The following is a 24,270-nucleotide window of genomic DNA, read 5'->3' as shown; positions in this document are numbered from 1 at the left end:
ATCTCTAAAATCCTTAGCTGTAGTAGTTTGAGGATCTTTAGTATTATACCATTGATCTGTCAATTACTCCCCTCATGTCTGCTTGAGCTGGCACTGACCCATTTGTGTTTCAACACCTTGTACAAGTTGAAGGTGTAATTTTATACATTTTTTGGACCCATAATAATTATGCCCATGTAAGTTACCTTTAATATGAATGAAAACTAGAAACTAACATTGTGCTATGGAAAAACAATTCCAAATAAGTTAAAATTTTATATTATAGTCAACATATGTGATAAATCTCTTATTTCAGACACAAACAGAGTGGTCTATAATTTCAATTAAAAGAAAATCAGGCCAGGTGCGGTGGCTCACGCCTGTAATCCTAGCACTCTGGGAGGCCAAGGTGGGCGGATTATTTGAGCTCAGAAGTTTGAGACCAGCCTGATCAAGAGCGAGACCCCATCTCTACTAAAAATAGAAAGAAATGTTCTGGACAGCTAAAAATACATATAGAAAAAATTAGCCAGGCATGGTGGCACATGCCTGTAGTCCCAGCTACTTGGGAGGCTGAGGCAGAAGGATTGCTTGAGCCCAGGAGTTTGAGGTTGCTGTAAGCTAGGCTGATGCCACAGCACTCTAGCCCAGGCAATAGAGCGAGACTGTGTCTCAAAAAAAAAAAAAACAAAGAAAGAAAGAAAATCAGATATTCCCATTCCCATTAAATAAATATTGAACAAATATTTAGTGAATATTGGGTTAAAGTAGTACTAATTTATTTCTTGTCTGGGAACCTACATGTTTTGTCTAGACATGATTGAAATATAAAGCTGAAACCCCTCGTTCCCTGTGCCACCAATTTGTAAAGTTCATTAATATATTTTCCCAAGAGGCATAGATCTCTTTATCTGGACTTCTTCATTGCTGTAGTGCTCTTTCCAAATGCTCACACTTGGACTTGTGTGAACACATGGAGGGGTTGTGAGGGGTTCTGTTTCCCACTTGTATCAGTTGAGATGCTTTGGTCACAAGTAACAGAAAAACCTAAGAAAATGGCTTTAATTATAAGAAACGTTTATTATCTCACATAAGTCCAGATGAGAGTGTAGGTTGGCTAAGCAATGTCACCATGAATCCAGGTGCTTTCCATTTTTCTGCTCTGCCATTCTCATGGTTAATATTAGCTTTGTCCAATATCTCTTCCTATGTATCTCTTTTCATGAACAGGCAAACCTTTCCTAGAAGTCCCTGGGCAGACTTGCCTTTATGTCTCACTGACCAGAACTGCATGAGGCAACCTATTCATTTCTACACCATTTACTGATGAGGACAGCGATTGGCTTAGGCAAGCACAAGGCTGAGGGAAGCAGGGTGAATTACAAGGGGAGACGTGAGGTTCTGTTAGAAAAGAGGAAGAAACAGTATAAATGTTGAGTAAACAACACCAATGGCTACTCACCCTTTGGAGATCTGTAGGCTCCTTTGTGTTACAGGCCAAAATTAACTTTCTGCTGCCTTACTTAAGACCACATACTGAACAGTCACAGCTTTTGCTGAAAGAAAGGTGATCTTTGTGCCATTCTTTCATCCCACCATGTCTCTTAGGCGTGTTAGGTCACAGGTGATTACAATGGAGTTATGTTACTGACCTATAAATAAAGCACTAACAACTTCCCAGTCAAATGGGCTAGAAACCTTATGGCAGCATTTCCAAAAGTATATCCATAAAACTCTAGGAACATTCCACAAAAAAAGAGGACCCTGTGATCAAGTAAGTTTGGGCAATGTTGCATATTCTTTCCTTCTCTTGTAGATTATAGATTTAGAAGGCTCTGAGAAGTCCTGCAGTTAAATAAACTAACTCAAAATGAGTTCTGAAATCAAACTGCCTGTGTTTAAATTTGGGTTATACCATTTCTACCTGTGTAAGCTCTTTAAACTTCTGTTTTCTCATTTGAGAAAAGTACCATCTGTGTCTAATGGTACTACTTAATTGGAGTTGCTGTGAGAAGTGGGTGAGATAATCCGTGTGAAGCTTTCAGCACAGTGCTTTGTATATTCACGCATTTAACAAACAGTTATTGAACACCTATGGTGTGTCAAGGTCCCAGGTCTCATGGAGCCTACATTCTAATGGAGGAGGGAGGGGACAGACAATAAATAAGTAAATAAATAGAATAATTTCAGATAATGATGAGTACTGTAAGAAAAATAAAACATAATGATATTATAAAGCATAACTGGGAATGAGAATGGCTATTTTAGATGGGAGAGTCAGGAAAGGCATTTCTGAGGAAGGCATTTTATCTGAGCCCTGAGATGCAAGCAAACTGCAGTCATTTATCCATTCATTCACTCATTCATTCAGCAATGTTTACTGAGAACTTCCTATGTGTCACAAACTGTTTTAGGCACTAGGGTAGAGCAATGAACAAAAATTAGACAAGAATGCCTACCCTAATGGAGCTCACATTCCAATATGGGAAAACAAAAATAAAAAGGAAAACATATAGTATACCAACCGGTTAAGTGCTATGAGGAAAATGAAAGCAGAAAAAAAGGAAAGAATATTTAATTTTAACTTCAAACTTTTAAACAGGTTTACAGGGATCCCTCACTGTGAAAGTGACATATAAACAACAGAAGACCTGAAAGAGATGAGGAAGTGAGCCATGTGGAAATCTGGGGGAAGGGAATTGTAGGCAGAAAGAAACAGCAAGGGCAAAGGTCCTGGGGCAACAGCATGCTTGATGCATTTAAGGAAGGGCAAGGAGGGTGAATGCCTAAAGGAGAGTAAGTATAAAGGAGGGTGGTAATAAATAAGGTTCCTGATTATGTAAGGATAAGCAAATGTCTGGAGTAAAATTCCTCCAGGCAGATAGAACAGCAACTGCAAAGGCCCTGAGTCAGAACCAAGATTGGCCTATTCAAGCAGCAGAAAAGTGGCCATTAGAGCTGGGACAGACTGAGCAAGAGGAAGAATGGAAATGAGGTCCAAGAATTCATCAGGTCAGATCATGTAGAGCCTTATATTACAATTATAAGCTAAGGTAAGGAATATATATATATAATATATATACACATTTGCCTAAATACATTGAAGAGTAATTAGCTATAACTGCTATTGTCATTATTCATGAGACACTATTCTGCTGAATAGATTGAGAAATGTTGTCATAGAGCCAATTTTAACTTACCCTCTTGCTCATCATCCATATCTATCAATCCCCAAGTGTTGTGTCTATATCAAGGACTATAGTCTCATTTATATTTATTAAGTTACTATTGGATCTAATCACTTCCCTCCTCAGAAATTTCTGTTGATTTTTTTACTTACAGGATCAAGTCCATTCCCAGTAACTGGCAAGGATTTCAAGGTCTCCCTCTATGTCTCCCTCTACATATTCCCGTTAGAGGCACTGAAGTTGCACTTTGAATGTAAGTGCATGATTTATAGCTCCACCATTTAGTTCATGACATTCTCTCAGCCTGAATTCTCCTTCCACTCATTCTTTGCTTATTAGAAGTTTTCTTTTCATTCAAAGCCAGTAGTGTCCACTCCTCTCTGAAGTTGTCCTGATATTCCTAACAGACTGACTCACTCATTCTTTCAGCTGTGTACCCATCAGTGTCACTTCTACCTGTTTTTGGTGTGTTTGTCTGATTGCCTTTCTGTAGACTGAGTTGTCACATCTGTCACTTCCATTAGATTGTAAGCACATTGAAGGCAAAGCCTATATTTTCATCATGTTTTCTAGCAGTGTCTAACACAATTGCAAGCACATAGCAGGCGCTTAATAAGTTGCTGGTGAAATGAAATTTAAGAGGCAGTAATATGATAAACACCTTTAAGTAAAATACTGGGGTACAAAGGAAAGAAAATGGCCATGCTGTCAAGGAATTTATAAATCAGTAGTAGTAGCTTCCATTTATTGAGTTCTAACTATGGTACAGGCATTCTCCATTTAACATGCATAGCAACCCAGTGAGGTAGGTGTTATAACCCCCAGTTTATAGAATGAGGTTAAGTAACTTGCCCAACTTCATAGAATAAGCAATAGGATTCAAACTTAGGTCTCTCCAGCTTCCAAGCTTGTACTTTTTTCACCATCAGCTGGGCTCTAGCCAGGAAAAGAAACAAGTCTTTCAGAGGAAGGGAGTTTTTTGTTTTTTGTTTTTTTTTAACAAAGGATTACTTACACAGATAAATGGAACAGTGAAGAAGCCAAATAGGGAATAGTGAAACAATTCACAGACTAGCAAAATTGGGAAGTCACTCCTCTTGTTGTACAAATGACACTGGGAGAAGAGGATGTCAGCAGAGCCCAGAAGCTTGGGCTGTCAGGCAAAGGGAGTGAAAACCACTGAGGGAATTGCCCAAGTAGAGCTGGGACCAGGAAGGGAGGGGCTGTCCAGTGGGACACTGCCAGACTCCACAGGAAGCAGGGAAAAAGAGGGTGAGAAATAGCCTGGCTTCTCCCTTTCCCCTGTTTCCAGTTTTCTTCTGGTGCCTCCTATTGCTTTAACCTATCAAAAGCCAAAGAACCTGAGAGCCTGCGTGAGGCTGTAACAGAGCAGAGCAGGGGAAGCGGTACCTGCATGCCACCTCTCCACCTGAAATTGATTGAAACAGGATTTAATTCGGTGCTAGGATGAATGGCAAAGATACTAAGTAAATTCAGAAGAAAAGATCAATGGTGCCTACAGTAGCAAGGGAGAGACTCTTTAGAGGTGGAAAGTTATACCAATTCCCAAAGACAGGTAGAATTTCTACAGGTGAAGAAAAGAGGGCAGGTAGGTGATCCTGACAGAGAGAACCACCTAAGTATTTTCCTGTGGGCAAAGAATACCATTCATTCTTTTTAAAATTCTTTTTACTCAGAAGATAAAATGGGATATCTGTAATATGTGTGTATAGTATAAAGAATAATGAAAAACAGACACCCCTATACATACTCTCTAGGTTCAGGGAGTAATACATCATTATCTGCATTTATTTTTTTTTAATTGTTGTGGGTTAGAAAATATATGTATGAGATAAAATTTGCCATTTTTAAGTGAACGATTCAGTGGCATTAATTATATTCACAATCTTGTGCAAGTATCACCACTATTTCCAAACCTTTTTCATCACACCAAGCAGAAACCCTGTAACAATTAAGCAATAACTCCCCATTACCCCCTCTCTTCACCCCAGTAATAAATTTACTTTTAAATTTATCCAAAAAAAGATAGATTATCAAATGTCACTAGATAGATAGACATATATAAAAAAATGCTAATAGTCGAATCTAGGTAATGGGTATACAGATGCCCTATAAATTTTTTCAACTTTCTTGTCTGTTTGAAAATATTCTCAATAAAATATTGGGAGGGGAAATTCCATGCTTAGGCCCCAGCCCAGGACATTCTGATTTAATTGGTTGTGTTTGGGTCTGGGCATCAGAATTTTTTAAAAGCTGTCTGGATGGATTCCAATGTGCAGCCAGGGATGAGGAACACTGCCCTAAGTATATCATGGGACCACAGAGCCAGGATAGGCAGAACAGGGCATGGGGTAAGCAGGAGGGATGGAAAGAGAGGGGCAAATTTCTGCCTGCATGTCAGAGATGAGGCCTTCAGGCTGGGTTCTTATGTGCTTTCTGGGTCAGGATATGCAGATGGGCTCCATGTGAAAGAAGCAAGAAAGGAGCAGCAACTCAATGTGGGTTAATGAGAGCATAGGATTGGCCAGGGTTCTCTGGAGTTCTTAAAATGAGACTGAAAAGTCTCTACTTCATCTGGCAATGATCCGTCCTTTGCAATGTTTCTATAGCTTTATCATTCATTCAGAATGATACTTTTAGCATGTTAGTGTCCTTTAACCCTTGGCAAGTGTAAGATCCACTTTCAACATGTATGTAGATGCATTTTCATGTTTTACTATCTTTAAAGCACTTTTATGTATATGAAGAGGTAGGCCTGTTGAAGCAGAAAGAATATGTTATAACCTTGGCAGCCTTGGAAGCCTGGGTCAGCAGGAAGGGAACAAGAGAAAGTTAGGCCTGAGTCAGGTAGAGGACAGCAATCAAGCCTAGCTGTCAGGCTTGGATATTTCAGTTCCAAAGAAGCATTTGTAAACCAATTAATCAATAAAAAGGGTAATTGATGCTTCTCAGAAAACTGATTTCTATCCTGCCTAATTACAATATGCTCTCTGCAGTAGTACAACTATCTTCTATAACCCTTCCCCTGTTTCCAGCTATTTTAAATCTTACTCTGGGGGTTGCTGTAGTGTGTAAGGTTATTTGTCCTGGCAATAAATGATCCCAGTCCATTTAACCATGTGAAAGGAGACAGGAACAGTAGCATCTGATTCCTCGGTCATGGGATCCCAGCCTGGCTCAGTACAATTGCCAGCTGGAGGCAGAACAGGGCCCAAGGGCAAAGGCAAAATGGCACATGAGGAAGAGGACCAAAGGTCAGTTGCAGAGCTGCTGTATCGCAGGTGAAATCTAAAGGGAAACTGCTGTACTAAAGCAGGAAGCAAATAGAAGTTCAGAGCCAGCAGAAAGCAAGAACACATCAGGAAAGGGGCTACACAACAGGAAGAAAATCAGGGTTTGGCCATGAATGAGGCCAGGGTACCTCAAGCTCATTCTTGCTGGGAGCTTGCTCTGTGGTGCTGGGGTAAGCAGGAAGGAGTTGGAAAGTGCAGGCTGGAACAGTCTTTAAAAAAAAAAACAACACTCAAACCATATTATCACACAGCCTATAAACTGATGCTTATTTTGATGACCCTGAGTCATCCAGAAGAGGTTAAATGTGGTACCTTTAATTTAAAAAGTAATGGAAATATATGAAATATTTTAGAAAAGTCTGCAAATAACACGGCTTTAAAAAAAAAAAAAAGGTCCTTTTACCCTTGAAGGGATAACTTTCAGCTGCCAGGAAAATTCACATATGTATAATTCCACATTGTGTCCATAAATCTAGGTAGTGGGAGCAGTGATTCAGAGAAGTGGAGGTGTGGCTCTTTGAATTTGGATGTCTCCATTTCTCCCAGCTAGAATGACAGCTATTTTCATTTCTCCCTTCTTTTGGAGTTGTAAGGATATTAACATTCTTATACAGCTTTGATCCAATATAGAAATTTTGAAAACTTTCAATACCAGCCCAGTATTTTTGTTTTGTTTTGTTTTGTTTTGTTTTGTTTGAGACAGAGTCTCACTTTGTTGCCCAGGCTAGAGTGAGTGCCGTGGTGTCAGCCTAGCTCACAGCAACCTCAAACTCCTGGGCTTAAGCGATCCTACTGCCTCAGCCTCCCAAGTAGCTGGGACTACAGGCATGCGCCACCATGCCCGACTAATTTTTTCTATATATATTTTAGTTGGCCAGATAATTTCTTTCTATTTTTAGTAGAGACGGGGTCTCGCTCTTGCTCAGGCTGGTCTCGAACTCCTGACCTCGAGCGATGCCACCCGCCTCGGCCTCCCAGAGTGCTAGGATTACAGGCGCGAGCCACCACGCCCAGCCCCAGCCCAGTATTAACTGTTTGCCTATATGTTATATCGAGGGAGCTGTGATGCTGTAATTGGCCCCACCGCATACTATCACTCCTTGGGAGAAAGATGGGGTTGGGGTAGGAGGGTAGGAGCCCTGAGGCCATATGAAGTAGGAAAAGGGTGCCCCGAAGGAAAGAAGCTGCTGTTCTCAGAAGTAGAGGTGTGGGAAAGAAAGCTGAGCAGGTATCTACCACAATCTATCAAGTTCACACAGGTAATGAGTGAAATAGCAGGAGTCTGAACTCATGTTTGTCTATCTTTAAATGGTTTTTTTCCCTCCTACTGTTATGTCTCCTTTGCTGGAGAAAACATTTACAATTGCTGCCAAACTCCCGGTGTTCCATTCTGTCTGCCCTCTCTGCTACCCTGCTTTTACCCCCAGCCTGGAGTCCACTTGGGTGGAAATGCAGCATATAATGGGCCCAGAGTTAATCATCTGCAGGTTTCCCCTGATAAGTCACAGTGTGTTTGCTGCGCTCCTTCCAAGAGTCAACAGCAGCTGTGGGGATGTGCCGAGAGTGGCCTATGGCATTCCGAGCGCTGGCCCAGATGGGAGGCAGTGTGCTAGGGAGTCTATCTGAACGCTACCATCTGGAATGCCTCTGTTGCCCTGAGGCACTCATCTGCGTCTCCAATGGACACAGCTTAGAGATGCCAAAAATTGAGCCAAGTTCACTGGATGTACAAATGGCCTGACGTCAATGGAATTTGCTCATAATTTAGGCCTTATGTGTGATGTACTGTCTGAACTCAATGATCTGTCAAAACAATCAGGGAAGAAGAAGAGAAGGAAGAAGAAAAGGTAGAGGAAAACAAGGAGGAAGAAGAGAAGTAAAAGGTGGAAAAAACAGCAGAAGAGAAGAAGAAGGAAGAGGAAACTAGGACACAGCCAGGAGCTGTGGCAGGACAGGTTCAGCTTTTGGCTCCTGGGGCCAACGGTCCCTGTAAGTTTGTTGAAAGCATCGGTGCCAAATAAAACATGGCCTTTTAAAGCACTGAATTACGTGAGTGCAGAGCTGTTAAAAATCAGTGTAGCAAAAATCCAGCTGGGTTTGGCCAGTGCCACAAAGTACAAAATGATGATCACTTGTACTGCCAAGACCCCAGGGTTCCCCAGACGTAGTGGCCTGAGCTGAGTTACTTGGATATACGTCCAGCTCTCCATTCTTTAAAACAAGAAATCTGCTATTAAGAAGTAGACATATGCTGTTTTGCTTGCCCTGTGTCCAGAGGAGGATTTGTTGTGAAGCTAACAAAGCTTATGCTTCAGAGCCCTTTATTTGCATGGGTCCCCATAAGTCCTGGGAGATGCTGGGAACTATGGGGTATTCCAGGTGGGGAGGGGAAGCTGGGTTATAATGAAAAGACGTATGTATTAGAATTTCTGATAAATTGCCTATCTGGAAAAGAACCTAAAGCTCCAAGAGTCCAACAATTTGTTGTGATTTATTTTCTCATTCTAAATAAAACTCACCTTTATACCTATTTTAAAATTTGTAATTTTTTAAATTAAAAAGAATCCCAAGATTATAAAGCCCCAGGCTCCATGAAACCTAAATCTGTCCCTATCTGCCTCCATTACCTTTCTTCCAGTAACCACACCTTGATTTGCCTTTGTAGATAGCCCTTCTACTCAGTCATGGTAGACACGTGATCCAGGCCTAGCCAATCAGGGAGACATTGATTGGTTCAGGAATAAGCATGTGATCCAATTTGGGCTAATGAGAATCAGGGCCAGAGTTTTTGCTGGATCATCTATCAGGGTTATTAAGTTGTGGAAATACAAGTCTGGCATTGCCAACAGCCATTTTGCTTCTATAAAAGGAACTTCCAGAAAATAAAATTAGCATAGAAGAAAGCAGAGATGAAAGATAAAAAGAAGTCAAGTCCTGATAATGTCACTTTGTACCTGTGAAACCAGCTATACTGAAGCTGGTATAAATAACCCTGTTTTCTTTAGATGGACAAGTCAATAAAGCCTTCTTTTTTGCCTAAGCTAGCTTGAGTTGGTTTCTATCACTTGCAGCTGAAAGTCTTAACTAACACTAACCAATATGCCAGAAAAAGATAACTATCATTATTTCAGTTCAGAAGGTGGTTCTTTAGTGTATTTGCCTCTGAATAGTTCTAACAATAGATAATACATTGATCGCTCTTATTAAGGGCTTTACTCATTAACCCATTGTATCTTTTTTTTTTAAAGGGCAGCAGCTGGCTGGCACTGGAGCACCTGCCAAGTGCTCAGGAACACAAGCACATGCATGGCACTGGGCAGGGCAGATGGCCACCAGCCCCAACCCATTGTATCTTAAGGGCAAACCTTATGAAGTGTGTACTGTTATTATCATACCCATTTTACAAAAGAGGAAAGTAAACAATTTGTCCACTTAGTATGCACTCTGGTTTTAGACCTTGGATTCCTAATGTTCCACTGTGCTGCTTGAGCCAACTGATTCAGACGTTACTTACATTTTAAGAAGAGTTCTTATACCAAGACCTCATTAGCTGTTACCAGCCTATGGATCAGATTCCTTTAGAACAAATGCCAGAGTAAGAAATATGGTTCACTTTTCTCAGAATCAGCTAAGAATGTCAGGTACAAAGAATGTAATGGGGCCGGGTATGGTGGCTTACACCTGTAATCCTATTACTTTAGGAGGCCGAGGCAGGGGGATCACTTGAGGCCAGGAATTTGAGACCAGCCTTAGCATGAGTGAGACCCTGTCTTTACAAAAAAAATAGAAAAATTAGCCAGGTATGGTGACACACATCTGTAGTCCCAGCTGCTCGGGAGGCTGAGGCAGGAGGATCACTTGAGCCCAGGAGTTTGCGGTTGTAGTGAGCTATGATGTTCTTACTGCACTCTAGCCCTGAGAGACAGAGCAAGACCCTGTCTCAAAAAAAAAAAAAAAAAGAATATGATAGACCCTTCACCAGCCAATATATGTATACCAGCCAGTGGGGCCCAACATCAAATCCCTCTTCGCTTATTTGGGAAGTTTCTAAAGGATCCCTCACATATGCTTCCTTTTATCCTCTTTCCTTCAAATTCATCCCATAACTATATGGCTCCCTGATGTCAGTATGACACTTTTTTAGTTAGCACCACTCTTGATGTCACTGATATTGTCACTGATATTGATGGGGAACCCCAACACTTCCACTTGAGTACCAAGTTTTCATGCTGAATTTAGGACGATGAATTCAGGGCTTCTAATCTGTCTTAAAGCATCCCCATTATGCCTCCAAATTGGATAACTTCTCAGTTTCCTGCCAGTCCCTCTTCCTGTGCCTCTGGAATTTGCTCTTCCAGATTTATTTTCAGCATAGCCTCTGTGCTCTTCTCTGCCTATGGCTCCAGCCTGACAGGTTGGTTTAGATCTTTGTAAAAAGATCTAAAGCCTGGATCCTACTGTCACCAAACCAACTATGTGTTCCAGACTTGAAGCCATAATGACCCAATCCTTTCATTTTTCAGCAAATACTTATTGAGCACCTACTAGGCACTAGAGATTCAGGGATGAGTATGACACAGGTCTGTCCTAGAAACTCTCAAAGTATTGGGAGGAGGTTGGATGGGACACAAAGCCAACAGTTCCCATGAACAGAGTGACTTGGAGTCACAGCAGAGGGAAATGCCAACTCACTGAAGGGAGTAAGGAGGCTTTTTAAGGTAGAACTGCAGATGGGGTAGCAGGAAAAGTGGTCTTGAGGTATTGTAGGAATTATCAAGCAGAGAAGAGAGAAGAGCATTTCAAGCGGATAGAACAGCATATTCAAGATTAGAAAAGCAATAAAGGATATGCCTTGTTTGAGAAATAGCAAGAATTTTGGTGTGGCAGGAGCAGATGGTCTTTGAGGAAGAGTGGTGAGAGATGAGTGTAAACGAGTAGGTAGAGGCCAGTTTGCAAAGTCCTTGTGTGCTATGTAAGGAATCTGAAATTCATCCAGTATTCTTTGGGAGCCAATGCAAGATCTCAAGCAGGGAGTGACATGATTATATTTGTATTTCAGAGAAATTACATGGACAAAAGCATCGATCCCTTGTGGTAATCAGATCCTTCCTTCCAGCCCTGCTCTTGGGATTTGAGGTTCTTCAGATCAATCCAACTTTTAGCCTCCATGAACACTACTGGTAGATTTTTCTCTCCATTTCCCCAAGAAACAATCGACGTACCCTTGCCCATCAGCCTGGGTTATAGCATTTCCTCAGAGAAGCCATTCTCAACCACGTGTGGGTGGGTGCACTGTAGAAAGGATATATCATTTTCACTTGGAGGGCATTTTCAAAATAGTTTCTGCACCTTTGTGTCACACTCCCTTTTGCTTTGAAATTTCCATAGGCCAAAGATTGGAGGCTGGGGCCGGTAAAGGGGACTAGCATTTTGGAAAAGTTTATTCTTTTAAAGAATAGAGATCTGGAAATGGAAACTCTAATCAAGAGAATATCCCTCTCAATTCCACAGTTGTTATCAAAATACTACAAAATCTGAATCTATATTTTAATAATGATACCTCGTAGGGTTGGTTGAATATTGGTCCCCAAAAAGATTATGTCCATATACTAATACTTGGCCCTGTCAATGTTACCGTATTTGGAAAAAGGGTCTTTGCAGCCATAATTAAGAATCTTGAGATGAGATCATCCAGGTGGACTTTAAATCCAAAGACAAGTGTCCTTATAAAAGACAGAAGAGAAGACAAGGACAAAGAGGAAAGGCCATGTGAAGATGGAGACAGAAATTGAAGTTATGCAGCCACAAGCCAAAGAATGCCTGGAAAGCTAATATACCTTGTTTCTAATAGGTTACGCTTAACAGCCACTTTTCAGAGAGGAGACAATTTCTAAAGTGTTGTATAACAGTATGAGGTAAATGAACATAGGCAAGATAACTTCATCCCTCTGAGCTGTTTTTTTCACCTAATTCCACCTTCACAGAATGTTGAGATAATTAAATGAGATAAAATAACACTACCCGGGAGACAACTGGCAAAGGCAGGTGCTCAAAGATTTAGCCATTTGAGACTAGGACCCAACCAACACACATTGCACAGACACTCCAGTGAAACAAGGCCTCCCAGGAGAGAGCCAGGATAATTAACATGCAAAGCCTGGGCCTGTATCAGACTGTCTTTTGTATGTAATCACTTACACCCATCTGGTGACAGCTCTTGTTTCTCACCAACTAACCACGGCCCTCTCCCCCAACCTTCTCTACTTCCTGTTTACGTAAATTGCTGCTTCCTGGCCAAGGAAACTGAATGGTTTCAGCCAGACTGCTTTTCCTCTGGACCCATGCCAAGAATACCTTCTTTGTTCTCCTTCTCTCATTCTGTTTTCTTCTTATAGTAGAAGCCATCACATTAATGAGGAGCAAATTGCTGCCCAGAGCTATCCTCAGTTAAGCAACTGGTCTTCCTCCTGGCTTTTGGATTGAGTCAGATGAACATGAATAATAACATCAGAAGTCTGTCCATCTCTGCTTGCCCCAACCCCTCCAAGATATTGATACTGATGCTTTTTTCATTCAACTGTGCTAGTCATGATGCCTACACTCTCGCGCCCAGCCCTGTCCTGTTTGTATGAAGCAGTTCTGACCAAAGCTGGCAGCACAGCAGCAGGTTAACTTAACCAGAATACCAGGTTGTGAGGTTGTTGAAATGATCTAATTTGTGGTTCTCAATATGAGGTAAATATTCAAATCATCTAAGAGGCTCTTTCAAACAAACAAATATTTGGAACTTGAAGGTAGACATGAATATTTTGAAAAAAAAAAAATCTCTAAGTGATAATGATTTTTCCCATAACTCCGGGCTCACCATCCTGTTCACAATAGACAGGAATGTGAACTCTGGAGCCTGACTGTCTGGGTTCAAATTCTGGCTTTGCCACCTATGAGCTGTGTGAGATTGAACATGTTGCCTAACCTCTCTATGCCTCAAATTCCTCATCTGTAAGACAGTGGTAATAGTACCTACCTCCGTCATAGAATTGTTGTGAGGAATAAATGAGTTAATATGTGACAAGTACTTAAACTATGTAAGTGTTTGCTGTTATTACTATTACTTTTTTTTTTTTTTTTCTGAGGCAGAGTCTCGCTCTGTTGTTCTGGCTAGAATGCCGTGGCATCAGCCTAGCTCACAGCAACCTCAAACTCCTGGGCTCAAGCGATCCTACTGCCTCAGCCTCCCGAGAAGCTGGGACTACAGGCACGCGCCACCATGCCCGGCTAATTTTTTCTATATATTTTTAGTTGTCTAGCTAATTTCCTTGTATTTTTGGTAGAAACAGGGTCTTGCTCTTGCTCAGGCTGGTCTCGAACTCCTGAGCACAAACACTTTACCTGCCTCGGCCTCCCAGAGTGCTAAGATTACAGGCGTGAGCCACCGCACCTGGCCCTATTATGTTTATTGTTGTTGTTATTACCCCACTGGAGAGAGACAAAGTTGATCAGAGGGTGAGATGCCTGAATTAGTGGTTTGAAGATGAGGCAGGTACAGGGAATGGCAAGGTTCATGGTATGACAGGGGAAGTGGGTAGCAGAGGTGGAATGGAGGAAAGACCATTCATTCGTTGGAAGGAGAAAATGTGGAGTAGTATTAAATTTCTGTCTGAGACTACAGCACCTGAGTTTAGACCCTGCCTTCACTACTTAATGGTGGCACAACCGTGAGCAGATTACTTAATTGTTTCCTCCTCACTAAGGTGGAGATAATGATAACAGTGAACTATCTTACAGGGCTGTCATGAATCAAATGAGTTAATACATTACATGCTGATTTCTTAGAAAAGTGACTGCCATGCAGCAAGTGTTAGCTTTTATTTTTATTGGAGATTAGAAGGTCAGGGAACAGAGAGGCCAATTGTTAGCTGGACATTGACATTATCCTAGATGATGGCAAGGTTTGAGGTAAATAGGAACATTGTGAGCCAGCTGTAAAAGTCTTCAATGAATGAGTGAGATGACCAGGGGGCTGGTAGTAAAGCTTTTAATAAGAAGGAGGAGAGTGGAATAGCTAATAGCCAGAGGCTTTAGCCTCTAAGAAACTGAGTCTTTGCCACGAGTGTGGAAGCACACATTTGGGAGCAAAGAGGACCCCAATACCATAGGCTGGCCCTAAACTGAGGAAATAAATAGGGCCAAGAGGCAAAGAGAACAGTCAGAGAAATGCTGAGGCAATAGGGGAGTTTTCTGGTTAGGAAATGAGAGTCCAGATGGCGCAGTAAGAGTCTAGAAGGTGGAGGAAGGGGTAGGGGATAAAGCTACATTTGCAAAACATCACAGTAAGGGCTATGGAGAGCAAATGGTCTAGACCAGCGCTATCCACTAGAACGTCTGGTGATGATGGGACTGTTCCATATCTGTACTGTCCAATGTGGTGCGTACTAGCCCCACATGGCTATTGAGCCCTTGAAAATGAGGCCAGTATGATCAGTATTCCTAAATAATCACTGAACAATTTTGTTAAGATGCAGAATCCTAGGCCCCACCCTCATCTACTAAATTAAAATGTCTGCAGTTTGTACTAGGTCTATCCCCTAGAGATGACCAAGTGACAGATTGCATCCCGGTTTAGGAACGGCTACATGATCTAAGTAGGCTAGAGAAAGTGGATACCCACGTGGGTTAAATATGGGAAGGGATATCACATACTGTCTTATTTGGGAGAGTTTAAACTTTTTATTTTATTCCAGTGACATGGATCACATTGTAGGTTTTTATTTTGAAAATGTTTGGCTTGGTTGCTTTATAAGAAAATTTGAAACTGAAAGAACGTAACAATAGAGAAACTGCATTACTTTAAAGGTTGGTAGTAGGGTTCCTGGTAGAGGGAGAACTAACTGCTTGAGAAGAAATATATACTTTGATATTTTCGTGAATCCAAAAGTGTAAAGGAGTGGAAATCCTCTCTGCATAAAAAGGGAGAAAAATTTTAAATTTTGAGGGTCCTCGGGGATGGAGAATATGAGATAGGAATAGGAAGGCAGAGAGGAATTATGCAAGATGGTAGTGGGCTGAGAACCCTACAGTGTAATAGTACCCCCCAACACACACACAGACACACACCATGTAAAAGTCTGATGAGGTCCACCAAATTAGAAATGCTTGGTATAAATTTTCTGGTTAGCGAGTTTTGGTTGGGGGTAACTCGTGAAAAAACTGAGTTTTCCATTTGGGTTGACCAGGACCAAAGTAGAGCTAGCCCAGCTGAATGCAGATGCCTGGAGGCAGAGAGGGTCAGGAGAGAAAGAAATCTCTGAAATTTTCCAGAAAGCTGCAGAAAGCATTGTGTTACCCATATTGTGGAATCAGGTAGTTAAGGCAATCTCATCTAGCTCTCATTGGTCAGGGAGGCCAGCTCTCACCTGGGTTACCGTGGGAAAGAAAGTAAAACAAAAAATGATCTGCGGGTCCTACTGTGAGAACTGCCTGACCCTCAGGCTGGCCACAGGAGCCATCCCCCACTTACAGGCCTCTCTGCAAGTCTCTCCTGGCTCTGAGGCTGGTCTATGTGATATCCTGTCCTCTCATCCACAGAGTGGCTTCGTTGGCTACAGCTCAGCTCTTATCACACCCCAAGGGGTGTCACAAGGAGATATGCAGATAAGTGCTCTAGGTCTTAAGAGTCTAGGGGGTTAGGGAAGGGAGATATTAGTGTGGGCCTGAGCTATTAAGGTATCTGATTTGCCCTTCTTAACTTCACACAGATTAGGTCAGGCAGGGCCATAGGCACAAATGGGCCCAGGAGATGGGAATAGCTTTGAGGAGCAGGGGTGCTGAGTTCCACAGAGCAGCTGAGATATAATAAAAACAATGTAGATTCCAGGAATATATGTCAGTAATTGAGCCTTACCAGCCAAATCTGCATTAAGTCCAACAACAAGGAATATACAAAACTGCAAGAAGAAACCCAATGTCAGAAGCAGGAGCAGAGCAGAAGACTGGGTCAAAGCAGAAATGAGCAAAAGGTACAGGATTTCTAGCACGGTACTGAGTTACTGGGGCTCCCTCTCCTCAATGGGCCGTAGAGGTAGGAGAAAAAAACTATAAGACCTGTACTGTACATTGTAACACACTGTGGGTGTGTTAAAATATAAATGACATAAAATTTACTATTTTAACTATTTTTAAGTGGACAGTTCAGTAGCATTAAGTGCGTTCACACTGTTGTACAACTATCACCACCATCTATCTCTAGAACTTTTTCATCATCCCAAACTGAAACACTGTACCCATTTAATTAAAAACTCCCCATTTCTCTTTTCTCCCAAACCACCGTTCTCTCTATGATTTTGACAGTTATAAGTACCTCATGTAAGTGGAACCATACAATATTTGCCCTTTTATGCTTGGCTTATGAAACATACTTTTTAAACATCCCCTCACAGCTTCTAAGGAACATGTTATTGTCAGATGTGCACCAGGTTATGCCTCTACTAGGTTTTCAAATAAACCAATCACCTGCCACTTATCCACTGCTGGCTCTGATGCTCCTCTTAATGGAGAATTGTGCTGTCAGGAGGAAGGGGGCCCACTTTCTCTCCTCCCATTATTTCTGCTGGTGCTGCCAGTTTGCCTCCTCTGTTCCCCAACCTTGATCACCACTGCCAATTTTATCTCTATTCAATCACACAACAGCCATTTCTAACCCCCAAATAGGATGGAATTGCCCCTTTAAAGAGTAAAAATGTTTTCAACAAAGTTGAGGAAGACTGGCATGCAAAAAAGTGTGTTTAGGCTCAAATAGATGGCCAGGAAACTCCTTTGATTATCTGAGGTCTCAGATGGGACTCACTCTGTGACACCGCCTACCCAGCCTCCCTCATCTATTTGATTTGTGCGCACAGGAAGATGGATGTGCCCTTCCACTGCCCACACCACTGCTTTCCAGCACCAGGCCTCTGCCCTCCTAGGATGAGGGCCTATTTCATGATCCTCTCTCCATTCAAGGGTATCAACCACCTCTTCTGGGTTCCAATCATTAGTTCCCAAGGTCCTTTTTACCATTTCTCCTAGAAGGCTTAAAAATCTCCATGCAAATCAGACTCTTGGTGGTAGCAGTGACATCCCCAAACCCTCAAGGTGATAGGCAGTTGAGTCTTACCATGACCCTGTGGCTCGTGAAATAGATGATGGAGGGGCAAGTTGGAGACTGTTGTCTCATAACCAGACACTGTCAAAGGGCTTTGCTGAAAGACTTCTTACCAGCCACAAAAGGTCAAAAACCAGCACTTTGTGGTCTGAAAGTGAACAATAAGGAGGAAAGCCCATGGGCTCTAGCAAAAATCTACTAGGTGGGCAACCTTGGCAAGTGATTTAATCTGGCTAAGCACAGCTTTCTCATTTGCAAAATTAGAATAATATTGTATCTAATGTAGAGGGTATATCAGTTTGGATTAATATCGACTGTGAGAAACAGAAATACAACATAAGCAGTTTAAACAATATAGTTTATTTTTCTCTCACTTCTGTCCTGAGGTAGAAAGTCCAGAGCTGCTCCACCACGTATTCAGGGGCACAGGCTCACCTCATTGTTGTTCATTCCTCAGGTGTGGCCCTTGCCCTCATGGTCCAAGACAGTGACTAGGGCAGCAGCTATCATATTGGTGCTCCAGGAAGAGGATAAAGGAAGAGATGAAGAAAACACAAAGGGCATGTACCATCTGTCTTTGGAGGAAAGTTGCCAGAAGCTTCCATACAACACTTCTGCTTCTATCTCATTGGTAAGAACTTAGTCACATTTAGCTGTAGGAAAGGATGGGAAATTCCAGGTAGCCTTGTGTAAACCTAAAAGTTAGAAATCCTAGTACTATGGAAGATGAGTAAGGTAGATTTGGGGGAGCAATTTGAGGCTCTGTTACGTAAGTTATTTATTGTAACGATTAAAGTGTTCCAACAATAAATGTTGGCTATTTTTAATATTCTTCCTTGAGGGGCTCCTAAGGAGCAACTTGGGGAAACAGGGATAAGAGTAGCCCCCAAATGAAGAGAAGATGCGGCTTTCATTTTACTCTTCATTAAGATGGTGACTTACCCAGACATTATAGCCTATGTGGTGTTAACTAAAAATTTTCAAGGTGGTTACCTTTTTACAGATTTAAATAAATGGTACCTTAATGGGACTTTGCTTCCTTTGAGAGTGTCACATTGACTCCCTGTGAGACAATCAGGGCAGACTCTAAGAAGGGAACATACCAATATCCTAACTAGATATAGTTTCTGGAAGGGACAATTCTCAAACAATTTGTACCTTCTCGTACCCCATTCACCATCACTGTGAGGGTTTCCTTTTCTATAACAACTTCCGTTGTCTAGGGCCGTATCAGCACCGTCTCCAACATAAGTCTGACTTCCCCTCTGCCATCACATTCTATCTGTGGTGCGGATAAGTGCCTGGAGAATATTGTTTCTTCTCTATCTTAATAATTCCTGTACCACTCACTCACTAAGATATATTACGTGAATTCTTTCATTCTAGGGAGCGCAATTCCTACCAAAGCCACTAATGCACACCCAGTAAATAATCAGGACATTGGAAGAATTGACTGATTAACTGGGAACCACTAGGACAGACTTCCCAGAATCTCAAGGCTGTGGTGGTCAGATTCTAGTCTAATGGCCTTCAGAAGGCTATTTTAGCAGAACCTCACCCTACCTTTTTTTCTATTGAAATATTATATTGCATCCCAATATGTAAAACTGATTAACAGCAGAGCCAGTCTTGAAGGTGGGAAGGGCTAAAGCCCAGTCCACTCAGCTTGCCTCTTGCCAAACACCTTGACTACCATGTGAGGAAGCCTTGGAGGTACCTCTATGGAACGCTAAAGCTGGCTCTACTGGTCTTAGTTTGAATACCCCTGTTCTGGTCCATTCTCTGGCTTTAAGAGTTAAAGGGAAAGAAAAAAGCTTTAGAATCAGTAAGGCCAAGCGTCAAATGTTGAGTTCTACCTCTTATTGTAATAACAACATCCTTTCAATCCTGGCATCCATGCTACACTGCCCCACTAAGTGACATACCCTCCTTAGACTTCCAGTCAAATGTATCCATGTCTTCCTGGCCTAACTTCCCATCCTGTCTTCCCTATTTCTTCTCAAATCTCATTTGCCGTGACTGCTGAAGGAAAGAAGGGAAAAGGAGATAGGGTGAAGTAAGAGGAAGTGGGCTAAGCAGATGGAGGGGTAAGAAGCCAGAGCTGTGTGAGAATAAGCACCACTGGTGCCCAGCAGGTCTAGAAGCCAAAGCCCAGGTACCTTTGTTCAGAGCCAAGACTAGATCCTCACTCAAATAGTGCACCTCATGCCTCCTCTTCCCTGTGTGCCTACACCCCATTCCTGCTTGGGATTCCCAGGTCTATCTTGCCAGAGTGAAAGAGCATAGGCCACAGGTGAGAATGAAGAGAAATGAAGAAAAGAAGCAGAGAGCATCAGCAGAACACTTGTCTGGTTCAGATTCACTTGCAATCCCTTGACTGCCTCCTCTGAAGAGTTCTACCCGCAGCTGTGCTGGCCCCACTGTGTACCCTCAAGGATCCCATTCTGTCATCAGCCTACATCAGAGCTTTTTCTCCCTGGAGAAGACAGGAAGACAGGTGTTGATCTAGGTGCCTAAGCAGGCATTCAACAAACATTACTGAGTACCCATTCTATGTTCAGTATTCTAGGCACAGGTGATTCAAAGATGAACAAGAAAGATGTCCCTATCATAATGAATCTTGCAGGAGCAAAGTCTTATACAAAGACTGCAGAAAGCCTTTCCAAAGCAGTCAGCAGAGACACTCAGAGCATAATAGGGTGGGGAACTTGTGGCCTTGGGGCCACATGTGGCCTTCTAGATCCTTGAGTGCAGCCTTTTGACTGAATCCAAATTTTACAGAACAAATCCTTTTGTTAAAAGGGATGCAGCAGAGAAAGATGAAGCTTTTCTTGCCTCCTTTGGTGCTTCAAAAAAGAACAATCTTGAAATCAGAAGACCGCAGGTTCCCCACCCCCAAAAGGGTATGCTTGATCCTATAAGGTCATCATGCAAGGGAAGATAAAGGTTTCATCTTAGACGCCAACTCTGATAGACTGGTGGTGGTTTTCTGGAGTCCTATGTTGAGGACTGTGAAACCCCATCTGAGCTCAGCATGAAAAGGGCCTGTGACAGATTAGCAATGTCTGCCACATGTATATAAAGGATGAGTGAAGGCAAATGTGCTACACATTACTATCCCAGGCCTAATGTAGACTATCCTACAGTTTTCACAGTTGTTTTACACCTGTTCATTTTCCAACTAGGCCACAAGCTCTAGGGAAGGCAGCATTATGCAGCAGAAGGAGCACCGGAAGCTGAAAAAAAGAGCTTTCCTTTCTCTTCTGAAAGGTAGCATGGTGGGATGAAATCAGAGAGGCACGGCTTTGGCGCTAGGCACTCCACTCTTCCACAGATTGTCTGATCTGAGACATGTTACAGTCAATTCTCATTTCTTTGTGGTAATTATATTCCATAAAGTCTCTACAAACACTGAATTAGCATTTGCTAATGAACTGTTACTCACAGGAGAAATACAAGGTTAGGCACCTGCAAGCCTCTGGTCACATTTTCATCAACTAATCAATACATAACCTCATTTCATGTATGTTTCTGCTTAGAGAGACCTTATTTAATATTTGTTATTGATTCATTAACACTGAACTCATGGACAACAGTGCTATAATTCATGCCTGAGTGGAGCTTATCTAACACATGTGTTTTCTCTGTAAGGTACATCAAAGCCTTCTTGCTCTTAGGAACACCAGACAGCACTTCAACACTGATTAGGGCCCATTTTAAACAGCAAAATCACCAAAAATGAAAAAAACATAGCACCGAATAGACTGGAAAAAGGAACTTGTTTACAGTACAAGAGATGAAGCATTGCCTTGTTCGACCTCAGCTGCTAGTGTGCATGTTAGAAAATTCAAATTTTTCACTGATCTGCACATGTGCATGAGTGACCACAAAAGTGCCATGAGTAGTGATTTGGGTCTACAGATAAATGTTAGCAAGTAGGCAAATCTGCAGTTACAGAATCCATAAATAATGAGGATGGACTGTACTAGATCTCTGTGAGCCTTAGTAATGGTACCTCCCTCTCACTACATATTAAATGAGAGAAGGTATATAAAATGCTTTGCATGATTCCAGTTAGTTATTCTTTACCAAATTTTTGTACTTTCACCCTTTATACCTTATCTGCCATGCTCCAACCTGAGATATAAGTAGATACCAAGAAACTTCTAGCCAAATGTATCATCTTTATCCCTGGAGCATAATCCAAAAACCACTCACACTAGCTCAAATAGAAAAGGAGGTATTTTGAACACATACAAGAGGCCATCTTTTGAGGCACTAAAGTGCAGCTATCAGCACAGCCGGGCCACCCTGGGATGGGACCGAAACAGGAAGATCAAAAGCAATCCCACCTCTCACATGCCTGCACCCTCTGCCATTTGTGCCTCTCTCCAAGAGTCTGCTATCCTTTTCTGCTTCCCTGAGCAAACAGAAGGTTTCCTCTGCTTTCTCTCACTTCCTTGCATCCTCATAATTTTAACTTTTTTGTGGTTCTGGCTTCCATAGCACTGATTATAGCCTGACTCTACATGGCAGGTGCACACCTGTCAGTTTTTGACTGTCTAGCACCATTCTCCCACCTTTGGTAACAGAGGAACCAACTGCACCTCTGGCTCCAGGATTGGCCTGTGAGTGAGGCCTGGCCATTGACTCTCTCTTCTGAAATCTGATCTGTCTTGGTTATCTTCTATCACTTCTGTCATTACTCTGTATGTCTGTTTGCTGCCCCATGGCTTTTGTTTGCTCAGAGCTCTGTTTATTCATGGTTCCTGCTTACTCATGAAGTCTGAATACTGCCTTGTCTCCCTGTCTTTCAGCTTCTACACTCACTGATGATTTTTTTTTTCCTGGTTTCTCCAGTTCTGATTCTTGAGAGAAAGAAATCTTACCGTCATAGTTAATAGCCAAGTATTTGGGCAGAACTTTCATGCCAGGATGCCCTATACACCAACATCCAGCCTATTGAACAGCTGCCCCTAGGTAAGGGCCTGCCATGGCCCAACAAGTAGTGAACGGGGTTGTAAGGGCTAGAGGTGTGCATGTGGTATTGAACGTGGCCACCTATGTTTAAAGATTTACATGAAGCTGGTTATCCAGATCCCTCTCTTTCTTTAACACTTCATGTCCAACCTATGAAGAATCTTATTAGCTCTACTCTCAAAATATATTTAGAATGTAATCACTTCTCACTGCTGCCGCTGCTACCACTCTGCTCCAAGCCTCACTGTCTTTCACCTGCATTACTCCAGTAGCCTAAGAGGTCACCTGCTACCCATAATCTATTCCCAGTATAGTAGAGTGATTCTTGCAAAGCCTGAGTCATGGCACATTATTCCCTTGCTTCACATATGCCAATGGCTCCCCATTTCACTCAGAACGAAAACCAAAGCCCTAGCCCTGTTCCTCTGACCCCATCTTTTCCACTTTCCCCTTGCTCACTCTCTACTCCAGCCACACTGGTTTTGTTTCTCTTCAAGTATTCCAGGCCTTTGCTTCAGCTGCTCCATCTGCCTGAAACACACTTCTTACAGATAGTGGCTTCCTTGCTTGACCAACTTATTTCATTCTACAACTGTAGCAATAAACGTTATTCAGTAAATACTGTGGTATTAAATACTATAGTTCCCCACACAGCCGTTCCTTCTTACGTTATAGCACTTTTTGTTCCTGCACTTATCACTTTCTAACATAGTATATAAACTATGCTTATTATTTATTGCCTATATCCCCCCGTTAGAATGTAAACTCTACAAAAATAGAGATATTTGTCTATTTCGTTCCCTGACATACACTGAGGAATCAGAATAGGGCCTGGCCAGGCACTCCATAAATATTTATTGAATTGAATTGAATTCCTCGGTAGGGAGCTATTAACAGCAGGTACACATATTCCTTATGCAATATAAAATATGTCTTTCAGAGAAATATGTAATATTAAAAGCACATATTAGAAAAGAGGAAAAGTCTCAGATCAATAATCTAAGCCCCCATTCAAAACCTAGAAAAAGGAGAGGAAAATAAACACAAAGCAAAGGAAGGAAATAACAAAGGGCAGAAATTAATGAAATTGAAAACACAAGAATAGAGAAAGTCATTGAAACAAAGAGCTCGTTCTTTGAAAAGATCAATAAAATAGATAAAACTTGGAGAGAGTGGGTGAGTGGGTGAGTGGGTGAGTGGGTGAGTGGGTGGGTGAGTGAGAGAAGAAAAAAAAAAAACCAGATAAACCTCTAGCAAGATTGGTAAAGAAAAAAGAGAGAAGACACAAATTACTAATATTAAGAATGAAACAGGAGATATTACAGACCCTGGAGACATCTAAAGTATAATAAAGGAATATTACAAACAACTCTATGCACGTGAATTTGACAACTCACCCAATACAAAATAGATCATTTGAAGAACACTGTAACTATTAAGGAAATTGACTTAACCTATCAGAATGGCTAAAATAAAAAATAACACCAAAATTCTGGTAAGGATACAGAGAAACCAGATCATTCATACATTGCTAGTGGAAAGAAAAATGGTACAGCCATGTGGGAAACAATTTGGCAGTTTCTTAAAAAATTAAACCAGCAACTACCATACAACCCATCCATTTCACTCCTGGTTATTTATCTCAGAGAAATGAAGGCTTATGTTCACA

At 41.8% G+C, this 24,270-nt stretch overlaps 1 protein-coding gene across 1 annotated transcript in view; it reads left to right on the top strand.

Moving 5' to 3' along the window:
- The window catches only part of LOC123642080, a 53,324-nt gene extending 32,931 nt beyond the window's left edge, over nt 1–20,393 (top strand). The window contains exons 2-3 of the mRNA XM_045557003.1: nt 18,079–18,252; nt 19,879–20,393. Of these exons, the coding sequence (XP_045412959.1) occupies nt 18,079–18,252; nt 19,879–19,998 (294 nt within the window). The 3' untranslated portion in view covers nt 19,999–20,393. The remainder of the gene's footprint in view (nt 1–18,078; nt 18,253–19,878) is intronic.
- The last annotated feature ends 3,877 nt before the right edge of the window (nt 20,394–24,270 follow it).

The sequence above is a fragment of the Lemur catta genome, chromosome 7 (assembly GCF_020740605.2).
Source record: "Lemur catta isolate mLemCat1 chromosome 7, mLemCat1.pri, whole genome shotgun sequence".
NCBI classification, from domain to species: Eukaryota; Metazoa; Chordata; class Mammalia; order Primates; family Lemuridae; genus Lemur; species Lemur catta.
This window is presented reverse-complemented; position numbering and strand designations above follow the sequence as displayed.